Genomic DNA, 14,329 nt, shown 5'->3' with positions numbered 1-14,329 from the left:
CTTTTTTAAAATGTTATCCTCTCGTCATTTCAGGCCCAGGAACCATTTTCTTAAAGCAGCCTGTGACTCTTCCACGTGAAACCAGCCTGAAAATGTCAGTGAGTTTTATTCAGCAGTTATCAGAAGCAGGCTGATGTGCACTGTGGCGTGTTAACAGCGTCCTCTACATCCCCAGCTGGTCTGAGGATTTAAACCTTCAACTAAAACCATGGAGCTGAAAGTACTGAGGCTGCAGCATCTTCTGATTTTAAACACATCTCAGAGGAAACTTGGTTTGTTCTGTAAAAAATCGACTAAATTACATTTCAACCTCTTTAAATTTAACTTTTATGTTCATGTTTTAACTGATGAGCTAAACTGACATCACAACCTGGATGTTGGATATTTACCATCATTGATAGGGGACATTGATGGACTATGTGTTTTTGCTCTTTCATACAAGGTAAATACAGAGTAACCTAGATGTTGCATCATCATGGATGAGCGTGAAATAAGTAATTCATGATGATACCATGGTAACACCACTATCCCCTTATTGTCTTTATTATTAAAGCACTCAACCAGGCTTCGAGTACGTTCTGCATAGAATGAAAATCAACATGAAAAGACTGTTACTTTATTCACGTCTCGTTTTATTTTTTCCAAACGTTATATCAAAAGAGAGAACATGTACAGATACATTTGTCTGTTTTTTAGTTAACACTGAATTAAACTGGGCTTTCTGAAACATCTATAAAAACAATATGTACAAGTGGGATTCACGAGAACAACTGTAATTTAAGAATATACCATCAAACATGTAAGGAGGTGTTGAATGTAAACATGGAGAAACCATAATATAGATACAGTATAAGGTGCTATGGGAGGATTTTTCCCATGCGATATCATGAGTTGGATTCAGCCACAGCCCGACTGGTAAACACTCCTTCAACACGAGGACCCATCTGTGTCTGCACACTGAGCTGCCAGAGGTGGTTAACGGCCTGCGTGTCGGAGACCTGAAGGTTCAGCATCAGGCCTCAAACTGCCTCCGACCGGCTGAGGAGTGACTCTGTAAAGGAGCACGAGGGTTTGTTTGCATGTGAGGCAGAGATCTGATGCCGCCTGCTGCCTCCCTGCAGCACATGGAGCAGCTGCATCTCTGTAACAGGCCACTGAGCAGCGTGATCACCGAGCTGCTCCTCTTCGCTCTTCCACCACATTTGACGCTCCATCCTCAGCCCACACTCGGGCAGATAAGTGATTTATTCCAAATCTGTGGTGACACCAAATCCCGGCCTGTTAACGGGGGGTGAAGAGCAGATCTCTCTCTCTCCAAGCATGATGGTAATGTGATTTTCACCAGTTTCACAAGGGAAGTCTGTGAAGCTTGAACAAGGAAGAATAAGTGGTTGAAATATCTTTATATTATTTTTCTTTTTCAACCAATTAGTAACTCCATGAAAGTTTTACTCTTTTAAAACCTTTATCGGCTGCTTTAACATCATTAAAAATCTGAATTCTACTTCTTCCATCTGATAAAAAAAAGCATTCATTTATATTGGTGCGGTCATTGCAGTATTCAAACGACGTTATTAGTTTTATATTTTCTGTGTGTATGTGTAAATCATTATATCCTGTATGTTACTGACAAACATATCAGAACAACTTTCTAAAGTCATGTAAAGAGGAATTTCAAGAGAAACGTGATTATTGATCTTATCGATGCATTACTCAATATTTCAGAAACAGTATTTCAAGAGTATCCTTCGGTATCTTTTCAGTATCAGTTGTATTAAGTGAGTTATTTGATGACAGGACCATTGCTATGAAACATGCTCTGATGAATAAAGGCACTGTATGGATACATATCCCTGTTATATATTGTAGAGTAGGTTTATTCAGCTCAATGGTATTTTTACAATCGGATTTCCCCCCCGGCCCATCATCAGGAGGATATTTAGATGTTATACATCACAGTGTTTGATAGGATTGTCATACAGCTCTTTATAAACAGCTTTATTCTGAACATCATCTGATTTAATGTGAGCTCAACAGACAGCGGGATGGTTTCTGCTCATCTGACTGGAGCTTTGCTGTAAACAGCCATTTGGCTCCTGTTCCTCCTCACGTCATTTCAGATGTGACAAGCTTTTATTACGCTCCACCTCATAAATACGCACCGAGGGGGCTTTTAAAACGGCCCGCAGGCCATTTCCCCAGATTACATTTAACATTGTGACATTTCACTGGAGAAGTGGGGAACAGGATTGGGGGGGCTTGCTGGTTCGTAGTGTTGCGGTTTGGCCGTTAGGTGGCGCGGAAGAGGCTCCGTGGTGCGACTGTTATTGGCTGAATGGGATCCCAGTGAGATCTGGCACAGAGGGGGGAGAGCAGGGGAGCATAGCACAAGTCCTGGGGGCGGTTTGAGCTGAAACTATTCCACCGCCAGACTTCCATTGACATTCCTCCGTGTGTGCGGCCCACAGAGCGGAGCCAAGGCGGGTTTACGGTGCGTAATTACGCACGAGCATACGACGGATCCGCGGTGTCGCCGGCTGTGGACACCGGGCGGACAAAGGGAAGAAGGCGAGCGGGCTGGAGTACAACAACTGACTTGAGAGGAGGAGTGCTGCTGGAGGGGGGGAACCAGGGGATCTGGAGTCGGAAGTGATTTCTCTTCTTTCTTTCTTCAGAAATGTAACTTACGCTTCAGGATTTCACATGAGAACATAATCGAGTTGGGAGACGCAGAGGAAACACGGGACGGAAAGAGTTCGTGAGTGGAATCTTTCCCTTGAACCAGCATCCAGATCCTCGGAGCATGGGGTAAGTTGTGTGTGAAATGCGTCTGGAAGTGATTTGCTCGGATGACAAAATGCGTGGAAAGTGAACTTTGTGCTGACTTGCGGGTTTTTTCTGGGCGTTTGGCGGTTCGATCCTTTTAAAACGCGCATTTCTTGTATTTCCTTTTACAGCATTTTGGGGGAATCGATCAGTTCACATGTGACACTGCGTTTGTTTTCTGTCCATTTCTCGTGTCACCAAAGACAAAAAAAAACTCGATTAGTGATGCGTTGACCCAGTTTCATGAGAATCTGATGTTCATTCACACCTGAATCACAGCTGTGACCCACAGAAGGTCGAATCTCCACGGCGACACATCCCAGCTGCTTTAAACTGAGCTGCACAGAGACGGTTTGTTTAAAACTGAGCGTGGTGTTTTCATGGTCATGTGATAAAACACACACACATACATACATACACACTCTCTCTCTCTCTCTCTCTCTCTCTCTCTCTCTCACACAGAGGTCACTCAGGCATCACTCAGTTATTGTGATTTCCTGTTTTCTTCTCTCTCCTCTGCTGTTTGCAACACACACACACACACACACACACACACACACACAAAGAGAGAGGGAGAGAGAAAGAGAAGAGCAAGGAGCTTGGACCACTTGATTTCTCTGTAGAGGATTCTGAGTGGTTTTGCTCTTGGTGTCCCATTGTGCTCAGTCTCGTGTGTGTGTGTGTGTGTGTGTGTGTGTGTGTGTGTGTGTGTGTGTGTGTGTGTGTGTGTGTGTGTGTGTGTGTGTGTGTGTGTGTGTGTGTTGAATGATGCATGAGGACATTGCTTCCAGCTCAAACACACCTGAACTCTCCTCACATGTCCAGAGTCCTGGCTCTCAGCCTCGTCCCTCTGGGGTCAGTTTAGTGACATTTAAATGGAGAAATAAGTGTAAGAGCACAGTATGGGAGTGTTGTACTGATATGCATTTTTAATGGAAGTCCAGTCCACCTTCGTCACATCCTCAAAGTGAGATTTAACACTGCAGTTCAATTTCAAATGCCACAATATACAGTTTGCAATCAGGAGATATCATGTTTTAATGCAGACCCTAGCTTCTTCAGACCAGTGAAGTGATTCTGCATGATGTTGATGCTCAAATGTTTATCCCAAATTGCTGCATCAGAAGTCAGCGGGTCCATGGCCCTGTGGCCTTCGTAGGTTCTCCCCCTCAAATGAAACACAAAAACTCACTGTGCAGATGTTTCCCCCAAAACTATCCCACTCTCTCTCTCACTCTCTGTCTCTCTCTCTCAGTTTAGCTCCATATTCTAATTGAGGAGAAGTTGAAGACAAACTTTTCGAGAGGTGACGGCACACGGCTCTTGAGCACCTGAGCACCCAACTCTCACATTTCTGACTAAAAGTCTATTTGATCTTGGCCGCTCAAAAGATTTGCACCACTTGTGTCCTGTACATCTGTAAATGTGGATGTGACAAACCCCATTGTATCACATGTATCTCAGTCACTGTGCCATACAGGGAAAACTCCAGGTGCCTTTTCATATGGTGTCAGTGGCACAGCAGCAGTTATGTGGACCTGTTGTGTAACATCTGCAGGAGCAGGAACACTTACAGTCTGACAGGAGGCCTGAGACAAACAACTGCTGTGTTTTGATGTCATATTTTTGATGCCTCTATACCGTCTGCACTCTAATCGAGCATACCGGCATCACCGCATGCGTCACTGAGGCCGCAGAGTACAATCACCTTGTCCAAATAGAAATCAGAAAGGAGCTGGATTTAGCTGCAGGGCCACTCACTCTGCACAGTCAGACAGGAACCTGCGCTGGAAGACAGAGACGCCCTGCAGCTCTTTTACCGTCCTGACTGAAGTGAGCACCGGCAGGAGAAGAGTCTTGATTAACTGCCCCTTCGAGTCCATAAAACAAATATATGGTCGGCGCACAGATGCACGTACAACTTGTCTGTAAGTGTTCATCCACCTCGTCTGAGCTCCTGTAAGAGTGCACACTGAAAACAAAATTTACTCTTGATATAATGTGAATCCTTAACTCTCCTGTAACAAGCTGCTGACAACTAAATATATTGTTAGTGTAGCTTCCATTATTTACAACATAAAGTAGTTTTACCATTTATCCACTTAAAGCAGACACATTATGATCATGTTTTCCGTTGCATAATTTTAATTTGGGTTATTTCTTGAAAAGGTTGTTTTTGCTGTAGCTCCTCTTTTCAGCCTCTGTCTGAAACGCTTGGTTTTAGCTCCTATCTCTTTAAGGCAGCCCAGTCTGCTCTGATTGGTCTGATTGGAAGGAAATGACCCCTCTCACTTTATCTGGATTTGTTAGTGGAGCGTGCCAGACTGGTTTCTAGGTGTGGATTATGAAGATGTGACGATTGTGACATCACAATACCCCTGAAATATTGGCCTGACTACTGACGACCCTTTACCACAGACTACAGGATTTTAAAAACTTTTACATACACTAAAAATCGAAATAACACATTAGAGGAAAGAGAAAATCCTTTAATTTGTTTATATATCAGAAACCAGACCAGCTAAAGACAACTAAAGGTAAATTCACCGTGGCTGGTTGGACTGGACTGAGGGAACCTCGACAGCGTGAGGAAGTTTAAAAGTTTAAAACAAATGTTTCAAGTGATACTGTGATATCCGTGTTATTCTTTGGTGTTTTCATGTTGAAATGACCCAATCTTATGTGTATTCTGTTTGATAAGTGAAGGTCATCAAAATATTACTGTGATTCAGTGCACAGCTACAGATACAAACTGGTTTGTTTTTTACTAGAGCCCGACCTATATGGATTTTTCGGGGTCAATGCAAATGCCAGTATTAGGGTGTAAAAATGATATAAAAGACAACAAATACAAAATATAAAGCTTGAATTAAGAAAATTAACCAGTTTTTTGTACGTAAAAATGTAAGCTATCTTTTCTGCATTGTTTATTCTGATATGTCTGTGAAAGGCTCGCACAGACAGATAAATCGGTCGGGCTCTAGTTTTTACGAACCTAAGTCAGTGTTAAGTCTGTGTTGTGCAGCTGAGGGTTTCCTGACAACCTCCGCAGGTACATTGTTCTACTTTGTAACTTGAATCCTCTTTCCTCTCGTCTTCTTTCCTCTCGTCTTCTTTCCTCTCGTCCTGCTGCAGAGGAGTTGTCTACGAGCTGTAAAATGTACCCGCTACACCGAGAGAGGTACAAACAAACCCGCTGTGGTCGTCTCTGTGTCGTGGCTCTGCATGGCCGGGATGGGCGATAACTGCAAGTTCAGATTTTGACCTCCTACCGATAAATGCTGAGCCAAATTCATTGTGTTTATTCATAATTAAAGAGTTAGTTTCGTGGATGTCGATGTCACTCAGCTAAAATTACAAGGCACACGTGAAACCTACTGAATATTAATGTTGGAATCCCTGTTAAATTTCAAGCAGGGCAGCTTTTAATGGAAAGGCAAACATTATAACGTGAAACTGAGAAAGAGCTTTTGTACATTTTAGTTTAGCTTCTCGAAAAAGCAAAGATCTGATATCGATAGTTTGGGGATCAATGCGCCCATCCCGACCTCATGAGTCATTTATTTGCTTCCGAACAAAATCCACCTTCATCACGTCCCCATGATGTTCATCCTCCCTCAGCATCTGTTGAATCTGCTGTTCACCGTGCGATCTGAGGGGAGGTTCCATGCTTGTCATGATGTGCAGATGCTGTCGGCATGATCTCCGCTTAGTGTCGTCGTCGCTTGATGTCTCTTTCATCATACGTCGTCCTGTCAGTCGCTGCAGCTCAACTTTCAAACATCTCTGCTTTGTTTAAACTGTGCATCATCTTTTACCAGATCGTGGAACGTCTTGCATGTCAAACGTCAGTGTTCAACGTAACCACACGGCTGTCACGCATGTGTCGCCGAGTTTCCATTTTGTGCTGTGAAATGCGTATTTTAAGCCGCTCAGTGTTTGACGCTCAAATGACGGAGAATCACAACAACTACAAGAGCCGCTGAGCTTTCTTCATTCACGTTTCTGTCTGACTGGTGATTGGTCGACTGAACGAGCTGCCGCCGCACGTTGACTGAGAAATACTGGTGAGGAGTTAGTGAGAGGAGCTGAAGTCTAGAAGTGGCCAGATTTTAGAGCTGCAACGATTAATCATTAGAGAGAAATGATAATCAGTTATGTTTTGGTAATTCTTAAGCTAAAATATCAAACATTCTCAGATCTTAGCTTCTCGAATGTGAGTTTTTGGTGCTTTTCTTTATCATATGACGTAAACTGGATATATTTGCGTTAATTAAATACATTTTGCAGTTATTTCAGACATTTAATTGACTAAATAATTAAAGTAGAGGAAATATGTGCAGATAATTAACTGTTTTATTTGTTGTTGGGCCTTTAGTTTGAAGAAAAGCTGCCAAATGTCATCAGTGATTTTATTTTTGTCGCTTTGATGGGAATTTCCATCGTTGTTCAAATGATGAGAAATAGTTGTGTAAGGACTGTGAGTTGTGACGCAACAAAGTAAACGATGGAGCACAACATGAAACAATAGTCACACAATATCCTCATATTGTACAGCTGTAATTAGTTTTAGTAGGATTGTTATTGTATAATGTTTCTGTTGCTGATGTCTGTATCGAATCATCTACAAGAAATGAATCCTCATATCGCTGCAAATCAGACGTCACGTACAAACTTTTACACACGATCTGCGATGTCGAAATCGAAGCGGCTGATCTATCGGTCGGTCTCAGTGGAAACCTGCTCAGCATCAAGGAGAAAGTAGCTGCTCTGCGAGTGGAAGAGCTTATTTGATAGCTGTTATGGAGACAGATCTGCAACTGCAACAGTAAACACTCATGTCTCTTTGTATTCACTTCATTTCACTGCGTTTTTATTGGCATGAAAGTGAATAACGGTGCCGCCGGAGGATTGAGCTGACAGACCCCCCCACCATCATCTATCTGTCTGACCTTCATATCCTGAACACAGAAAACACTCTCTGTGCTTTGCGTCACCTTCACAAATGTGAGCGCGCAGTAACTAACCGGTCCGACTCCTGCAAGAGGAGCCGACCTTCAGATAACTGAAGTGCTCCTCTGTCATTCAACACGAACACAGCTCACATTTCAGCCGTTTCTCCAAGTGTTTTGCCAGCGAACTGCTTGTGGTGATATAATGTGGAGTGAGTTCTTATGAATCGGAGAAGTGGAGAGACGCTCGGTGAGACGGTCGACGGCTCCTGATGTAAGAGGACGTCGAACTGACAATAATAACAACTCCGGAGGTTTCCCCACGTTGTGCAATTCGGTGTATGCAGCATGTTGGCTTGTGGTTTGTGCTGCAGAGATATGGTGACTTGTTGAGTTGCTACACTGTGAGTTAGCGTTTCCCCTCGCCGTGCTATTTCGGTGTGTAGTTGTAGCGTGTCATGTTGCCAGACTGGGCAACACACTTTCGCTGGTCCGGGAATGTGGACGCGAGGCCGCTGGAGGTCAGAGGAAGCAGACGCATAAAGGAGGAACAGTGTCAGATGAACAAAGAGAGGCCGACAAAAAGAAACGCAGAGAGCTTTTTTCCCCCCGTCTCTACAAAGACTGTGAAGTCCCTGGAGGCTGTGAAACCACAGCAGAGATTCAGCTGTGTGTTGTGTTAATGCACAGATGGTGAAAAACGATGCTCTGCTGAAGCACTCAGCCGACGCTCTCATTCACACTGACTTCCACTGCATTCAGAGGGAGGCAGGAACCAGGGCGATCGCAGGGTCGTGGGTCAGCACTTGTTATTTAACCTGACAGACGGAATATCAGGGTTTTCTTTGTGTTAATGTTAGAGTGCCTGTAACATCTTTTGAATCTCTTTCTCAATTGGAAAGCTACTTGAATCATATCGCTATCATGTGACTTGTTACATAAGACGAATCTCCTCTTTCATCTCCAGTGGAACAATATTACAAAGCTGACAGGTGATTTAAAGGGCAGCTACACGTTTGTCTTAAAGGTTCAGTGTTTAGTATTTAGTGACCTCTAGTGGTGAAGTTGCATGTTGCAGCTGAAAACCCCTCACCTCCCCCTCCTCTTCCAAACATGAAAGAGAACCTGTGGCAGCCTTCAGTTGTCGTAAGAACTCCGTAAAGAGGACCCGCTCCTGATGTAAATAGAGTATTTTAATATAAAGGGGTTATTCTAAGGTAAGGAAAACAACAATTCGTACAATTTAGATCATTACACACTAGTGAAAACATCACTAGGATTATTTTATATTTACTTTCTGCCAATAGATTCCCTTTCACCTAAATCTTACACACTGGACCTTTTTAAAACAACACTCACATTTGGTCTGTTGTTGTTGGGCTGAGTAGAGGTTCCCTCATAATGGAAATAATGAGGCGCTTGTTCTGTGTAAAACCCAAAGTATCGTGCAGAAAGTGTTTTAGTTCAATATTTACCTCCACCAAGGACTTTGTGTTTTTTTTTTTTTGTATCTGTGCTTGTGTGTATGTTAGCAGGATTACACAAAAACTACTGCGCACATAACACAAAACCTGGTGGAGGGTAGCGGTATTGACCGGGGAAGGACCCATTAAATTTTGGTGCGTCTCCGGATAGGGACTCACTCACTTTCTCACTTCATTGCTAGATAGGGCGCTTTTCAACATTTTCATTTATTTTTCAGGGAATAATTCATAGGGGGAACAAGGGGACTGATATTTATGAGTGTGCACGAACAAAATAATAATCTATTGAGTTTAAACATGGTGTTGTAAGCGGACCGTTGGGCCTCGGTGAAGGTTTTGTGCTCTACTGAGTGTCATTCTAATCTCTCTTTGTGTTTCCATCCACCGTCATCATGGAAACAAGGTCTGTGGTAAAAAGAAAAGAGGAACCAAAAGACATAACAAAAAAAAAACCTTGGTATGATCCGTCTGCCTAAAGCTTCATGTTGCTCAAGATTTTATATCTCGTCATTGCCGCACACTAATATGTGAAAAATGATGAAGATCAATGTTGAAGGTGAGACCTCCTCTGAATCTAGGGTCTAAGAATAGAGGGTGTTGTTTGCTCCGTGCAGATTGTAAAGCCTGTTGATGCTTATATCAGGCTTTGGTGTATAAATAAAACCAATATGATTTTGTGTCCTTGGCCCGAAACCTACTCATCAGTGTACTTCGATATAAATCAGGGAAAGGCAGTAAATTGTTGCATTGAGAAGCTGCAGGGTCAGTGATTTTAAATTTGGTGTTTTCGCTTGATGAATGACTTAAAAGATTCATTTATAATCAACATATATAATTTGACGATTGATTTATAGCGTCATTGTTTCAGCACTACTTTAAACACAGAGTCTGTGAGTATATCTTGCATTAACATTACATTCAGATAATGAGATATGGTATCGTGCTGTATGTGGTGCAGTTTCATGGCCTCGCTGCAAATGTATGACGAGCTGATATCTTTTTGGCACAAGGACAGTTCAGCCAACCACAGCATAGTTCTTCATTTCTCTTTCTCTAGAGATGTTCAGAAGCCAGGAACTAAGAGTCTCAGAAATTTAAAATCCTCTCCGAGTCCCTCTGGTATTTATTAAGAAAGTTGAAGAGTGAGATAAGAGAGAAACGGCGACTGGATCCTCAGATGTATGTAAGTTCATTTGCATACGTGTTTCATGCTCTCGCTCTGACCTTTACTGAGTGTCTTTGTCATCAGAGCTCTCGCTGGCTCTCTGATTCGCCGTTTCAAGTGCGAGATGTTGGATTTTAAGTTGATCCAATGGGATTTTAGGCGGGTGGGTTTACAGCTTCACCCCCTCCACAGGCTATTTACAGCCCACAGAGCTCATAGGCTCCATTTCTGGCAGTTTGAGGACTATTTTCTCTTCTGCAGAAGCAACCGGTCGTGTATGACTGCGAGGCCAGACAGGAGGGGGCAGCTTCTGTTTCACAGATCAGGGACTCTGGGTGGGGGAACGGGTGCTGAGGTTCAGAAGAGAGATGGAGGCAGCAGCGGGAGAGGATTAAAAAGTGATGACTTGGGGAAAAGACGCACAGCGCAACCATGGTGTGTGTGTGTGTGTGTGTGTGTGTGTGTGTGTGTGTGTGTGTGTGTGTGTGTGTGTGTGTGTGTGTGTGTGTGTGTGTGTGTGTGTGTGTGTGTGTGTGTGTGTGTGTGTGTGTGTGTGTGTGTGTGTGTGTGTCTTTGTTTTTAGGTGGCGAGACACTGAATATGCAGAAAGTAAATATGCTACACTGAGAGCCCCTGAGCCTTTTCTCAATGTTTATGGTTATAATTTAAAACCACTGTGAATAGTTAAAATTTAATGCATTAATGGGAAAATTACCATCATCATCTTGTCTGCACAACCCCTGTAATAATATACCTATAATTTATGTTACGCTTTTCTTAACAATGTTACCAAGTGCTTTACAAGGAGGAAACAATGAGAATAAAACAATAGAATTAGATAGAGTTATATAAATAAATAATTAGGAATAGTCGGGGTCAATAAGATCCCGTCTCAGTCATGAGGAAAATCTTTATTAAAAAGAAAAGTTCCAGTGTTTTATTATTAGGGTTTAGGAATAATTTGAGCTAAATATATTTGCTAAAAATGAGATAAATCACACAACGAAGAGTTAAATGTTAAATGAAATGGATTGACAGGATTTTTTTTTCTTCTAAGTATCTTTAGATATTTTGATAATATAATTATCATGAATTCTTTCGGCCACAATAATCATTTAGTAAAAATACGATATAGTGTTAGTTGTAAAATCGTGAATAATATGTGAATATTCAAATTCTGTAACAAGTGTATTTTTTGTCATTTTGATATCAAACTTCATCCAATATGCAGTGAAAATGACTAATGCTAAACTGATCTATTCAATTGTGAAGCCATTCTTTATTTTGTAAATATATGTTGGTGGTGCACACACAGCTCTGCCAAGTGCAATGAGAAGCTTTACAGTTTGGAGACTTTATGCAGAATTCAATGGGCTCTATGTAAGTTTTTACAGGTGCCATCATCAGCAGTTACTTGTCAACTCTTGCTTTCCCTCTACGAGCTTCTTTTGCTTCTGTTGAACGCTAAGCCCCAGTCCAGTGAGTCACTGTAGCATCCAGTCTAACCTGAATAAGCAGAGGGCGTCGTATTACCTCTCTGGTTCAGTGACTCTCAGCACGTTCAGCAGCAGAGACAACGTGCAGTCAGTGGATCACCTTTTAAAGACGCTTCTTTCAGTTTCTGCACGTTGTATTTAACTAATTGATCAATATAAACGAATCATGGAGATGAAGGAATCATCTCTTAACCTTGAGTGTCTAAACTCTTTGAGCTGCGTATGATTTGCAGTTGGACATGAGGACTGAGGGCTTTATGCTGCAGCCCCTCACACTGTGTGTGTGTGTGTGTGTGGGGGTTAAAGTGACACTTTTGGTGCTGATTTTATCCGTCAAAGAGTCGCTCTGCTGTGAAATTGTTTTCAGACTGACTTGTTCAGCCCTTTTATACAATTTGTGAAACTCTGCAAGTCTGTTGCCTTTGCTTTTTGAAGAAAATGCATATTGTTGTGCTGTAACAACAACACTGAAAGGATGTTCTCCTTTGTTGTTCTGCATTCACTGGGATAATGGACTTACCTCCGACATCTAGATAACGTCATCATTGCTCTTATAGACATTAGATGGAGCTCATGTTAAGGTTTGTTAAGGATAGTTTGGTTCTGGGTCGGGTGCTGTTGCATTGCCTCTGGTTTCAGGTCTGTGTGTAAGCGAGCTTGCTGTCAGCTCTGATCACACTGTGACACAGTCATTGAGGGAGAAATGTGTTTTTGAGGCAGACAGAGTGAACTGTGACCTGCAGGGAAAAGATGATGTGTATTAGAGCACTTTTGGTAGCATGGTGGTTAGTCACACTGCTGTCGGTGCAGGAACCTGCTGTCTGTTGTCCACCGCATTTTGGAAAAGCTGTTTTCAGACACGAACTCGGGAAAATGTCTCTGGGTCCAAACACTTTCCTGACTTTGCCTTTCACACATGAACAACACTGCAGGAGATTGTCCCGTCAGACGTGTTCACAACAACAGAAAATGAACTTTCATGTTAGGGCTGCTGTCTGTAGAACATGCAGGAAGCAGGACGTGTTAATTCTGCTGCGTTTACAGCACATCGAAACTCTGGAAACTCATTGTCTGTAGTCAGTATTTTAGTTTTGCATCCATAATTAGTTTTGCGTCTGTTGTGTCATCAGCGTCCTCAGTTGGATGCGGTGAATCCTCTAAATGATCTCCAGCTGTATTGTCACATGGGCTCATTTGGACATTATCCGGAGTGGCTACCAGGCGGCCGGAAGGAGAAGCTCCAGAGATTGTCCTGACTTGGATATTTGTGTTCTCGCCCCTCTGGGTATTTTAATATTATCAGGAGTTCAACATCTGAAAGAGTCTGATAGTCTGTTTGCCGTCTTGTCCTTGTCAGATCGGATCTTTTTTTTTGTTTGGTTGAAAGTACATTTTTGCATGTTGTGTTTATGGTCGATTTTGCAGCCGTTCATTTCCGAGCAGGCCCAAATATTTGCAACTCGTGAAGAATAGAGCTGCAGATATTAAACAATCAATAGAAAGTTAACTGGTTTAGTCATTTTCAATCAAACGTGTCAAATGTTCATATCCAGTGTCGACTGCTTTTCTTTGTCAGATACAGTGAACTTAAAATATTTGATTATAGTATGTTGGTAGTATGAAGATGTTAAACTGCACTTTAATTCTCAATTCTCAAGCTGCCTTCACCTCAAGTTGAAAATACAATTTAAAATAAATATAGAATGTTTGTATGAAAATATTTCTATTGAAGCAGTAGCAGCAACATTAATAATAATCACTGCTCCTCTCCATGATAGACGGTTGTTGAGGAGGAGATTCAGAAGTGACTCAGCATGTGACTTTCCTACATCACCGTCAGTTTACGTGTCATGATGTGATTTCTCTGCGGGAGGAAATGAACCTTTAACAAATTTGTCCAAGCGGTTTATTGAAATGGAGCATGACGGCCTGCGTTGAATGCAGCCACTTAGTTCAGAGGGAGTTTATCCTTTGTGCTGTGATGGCTCCCTGTAGAAGGCTCAGCCCCGCACTGTCCGACTTCCAGCTCGTCCAGATGGAGCCGTCATAGAAATCCGTCTGTTTACGGCCTTTGCTGCAGGCAGAAGCCAAATAGCGTTGTAATATTTTCCTTTCCCTGAGAGGAGTCATTTCATCTGTTTGAATGAGAAGCTGAGAGGGAGAGCGTGCACGCCCGGCAGAAGATTTTCCAGGAGGACAGACTGGAGGAGGAAACCGGAGAACTGTTTGTTTGCCTCAGCCTGACATTTCATTAGATGTGCACCCTTATCCTTGAAATGCTTCTGAATGCTTCAATGCAATTAATTCATCATGAAGGTGGGGTGTATACCTGAGGTCCCCGGGGGCCGCTCGCCTCCTCCTCTGTGTGGCTGTGCTTTTTATGTGGAGGATGGTTTGGGGATAAAA

At 42.5% G+C, this 14,329-nt stretch overlaps 1 protein-coding gene across 2 annotated transcripts in view; it reads left to right on the top strand.

The window, feature by feature from the left end:
• Window positions 1-2,330: 2,330 nt before the first annotated feature.
• The window catches only part of LOC118120731 (homer protein homolog 3), a 42,141-nt gene continuing 30,142 nt past the window's right edge, over window positions 2,331-14,329 (top strand). Inside the window, exons 1-2 of one of the 2 annotated variants that reach the window (XM_035175956.2) lie at window positions 2,331-2,808; window positions 5,962-6,007. In XM_035175956.2, coding sequence (XP_035031847.1) covers window positions 5,985-6,007 — 23 coding nt within the window. In that variant the 5' untranslated portion in view covers window positions 2,331-2,808; window positions 5,962-5,984. The remainder of the gene's footprint in view (window positions 2,809-5,961; window positions 6,008-14,329) is intronic. The other variant, XM_035175957.2, reaches the window with a different exon arrangement.

The sequence above is a fragment of the Hippoglossus stenolepis genome, chromosome 14 (genome assembly GCF_022539355.2).
Source record: "Hippoglossus stenolepis isolate QCI-W04-F060 chromosome 14, HSTE1.2, whole genome shotgun sequence".
Lineage (NCBI taxonomy): Eukaryota > Metazoa > Chordata > Actinopteri > Pleuronectiformes > Pleuronectidae > Hippoglossus > Hippoglossus stenolepis.
This window is presented reverse-complemented; position numbering and strand designations above follow the sequence as displayed.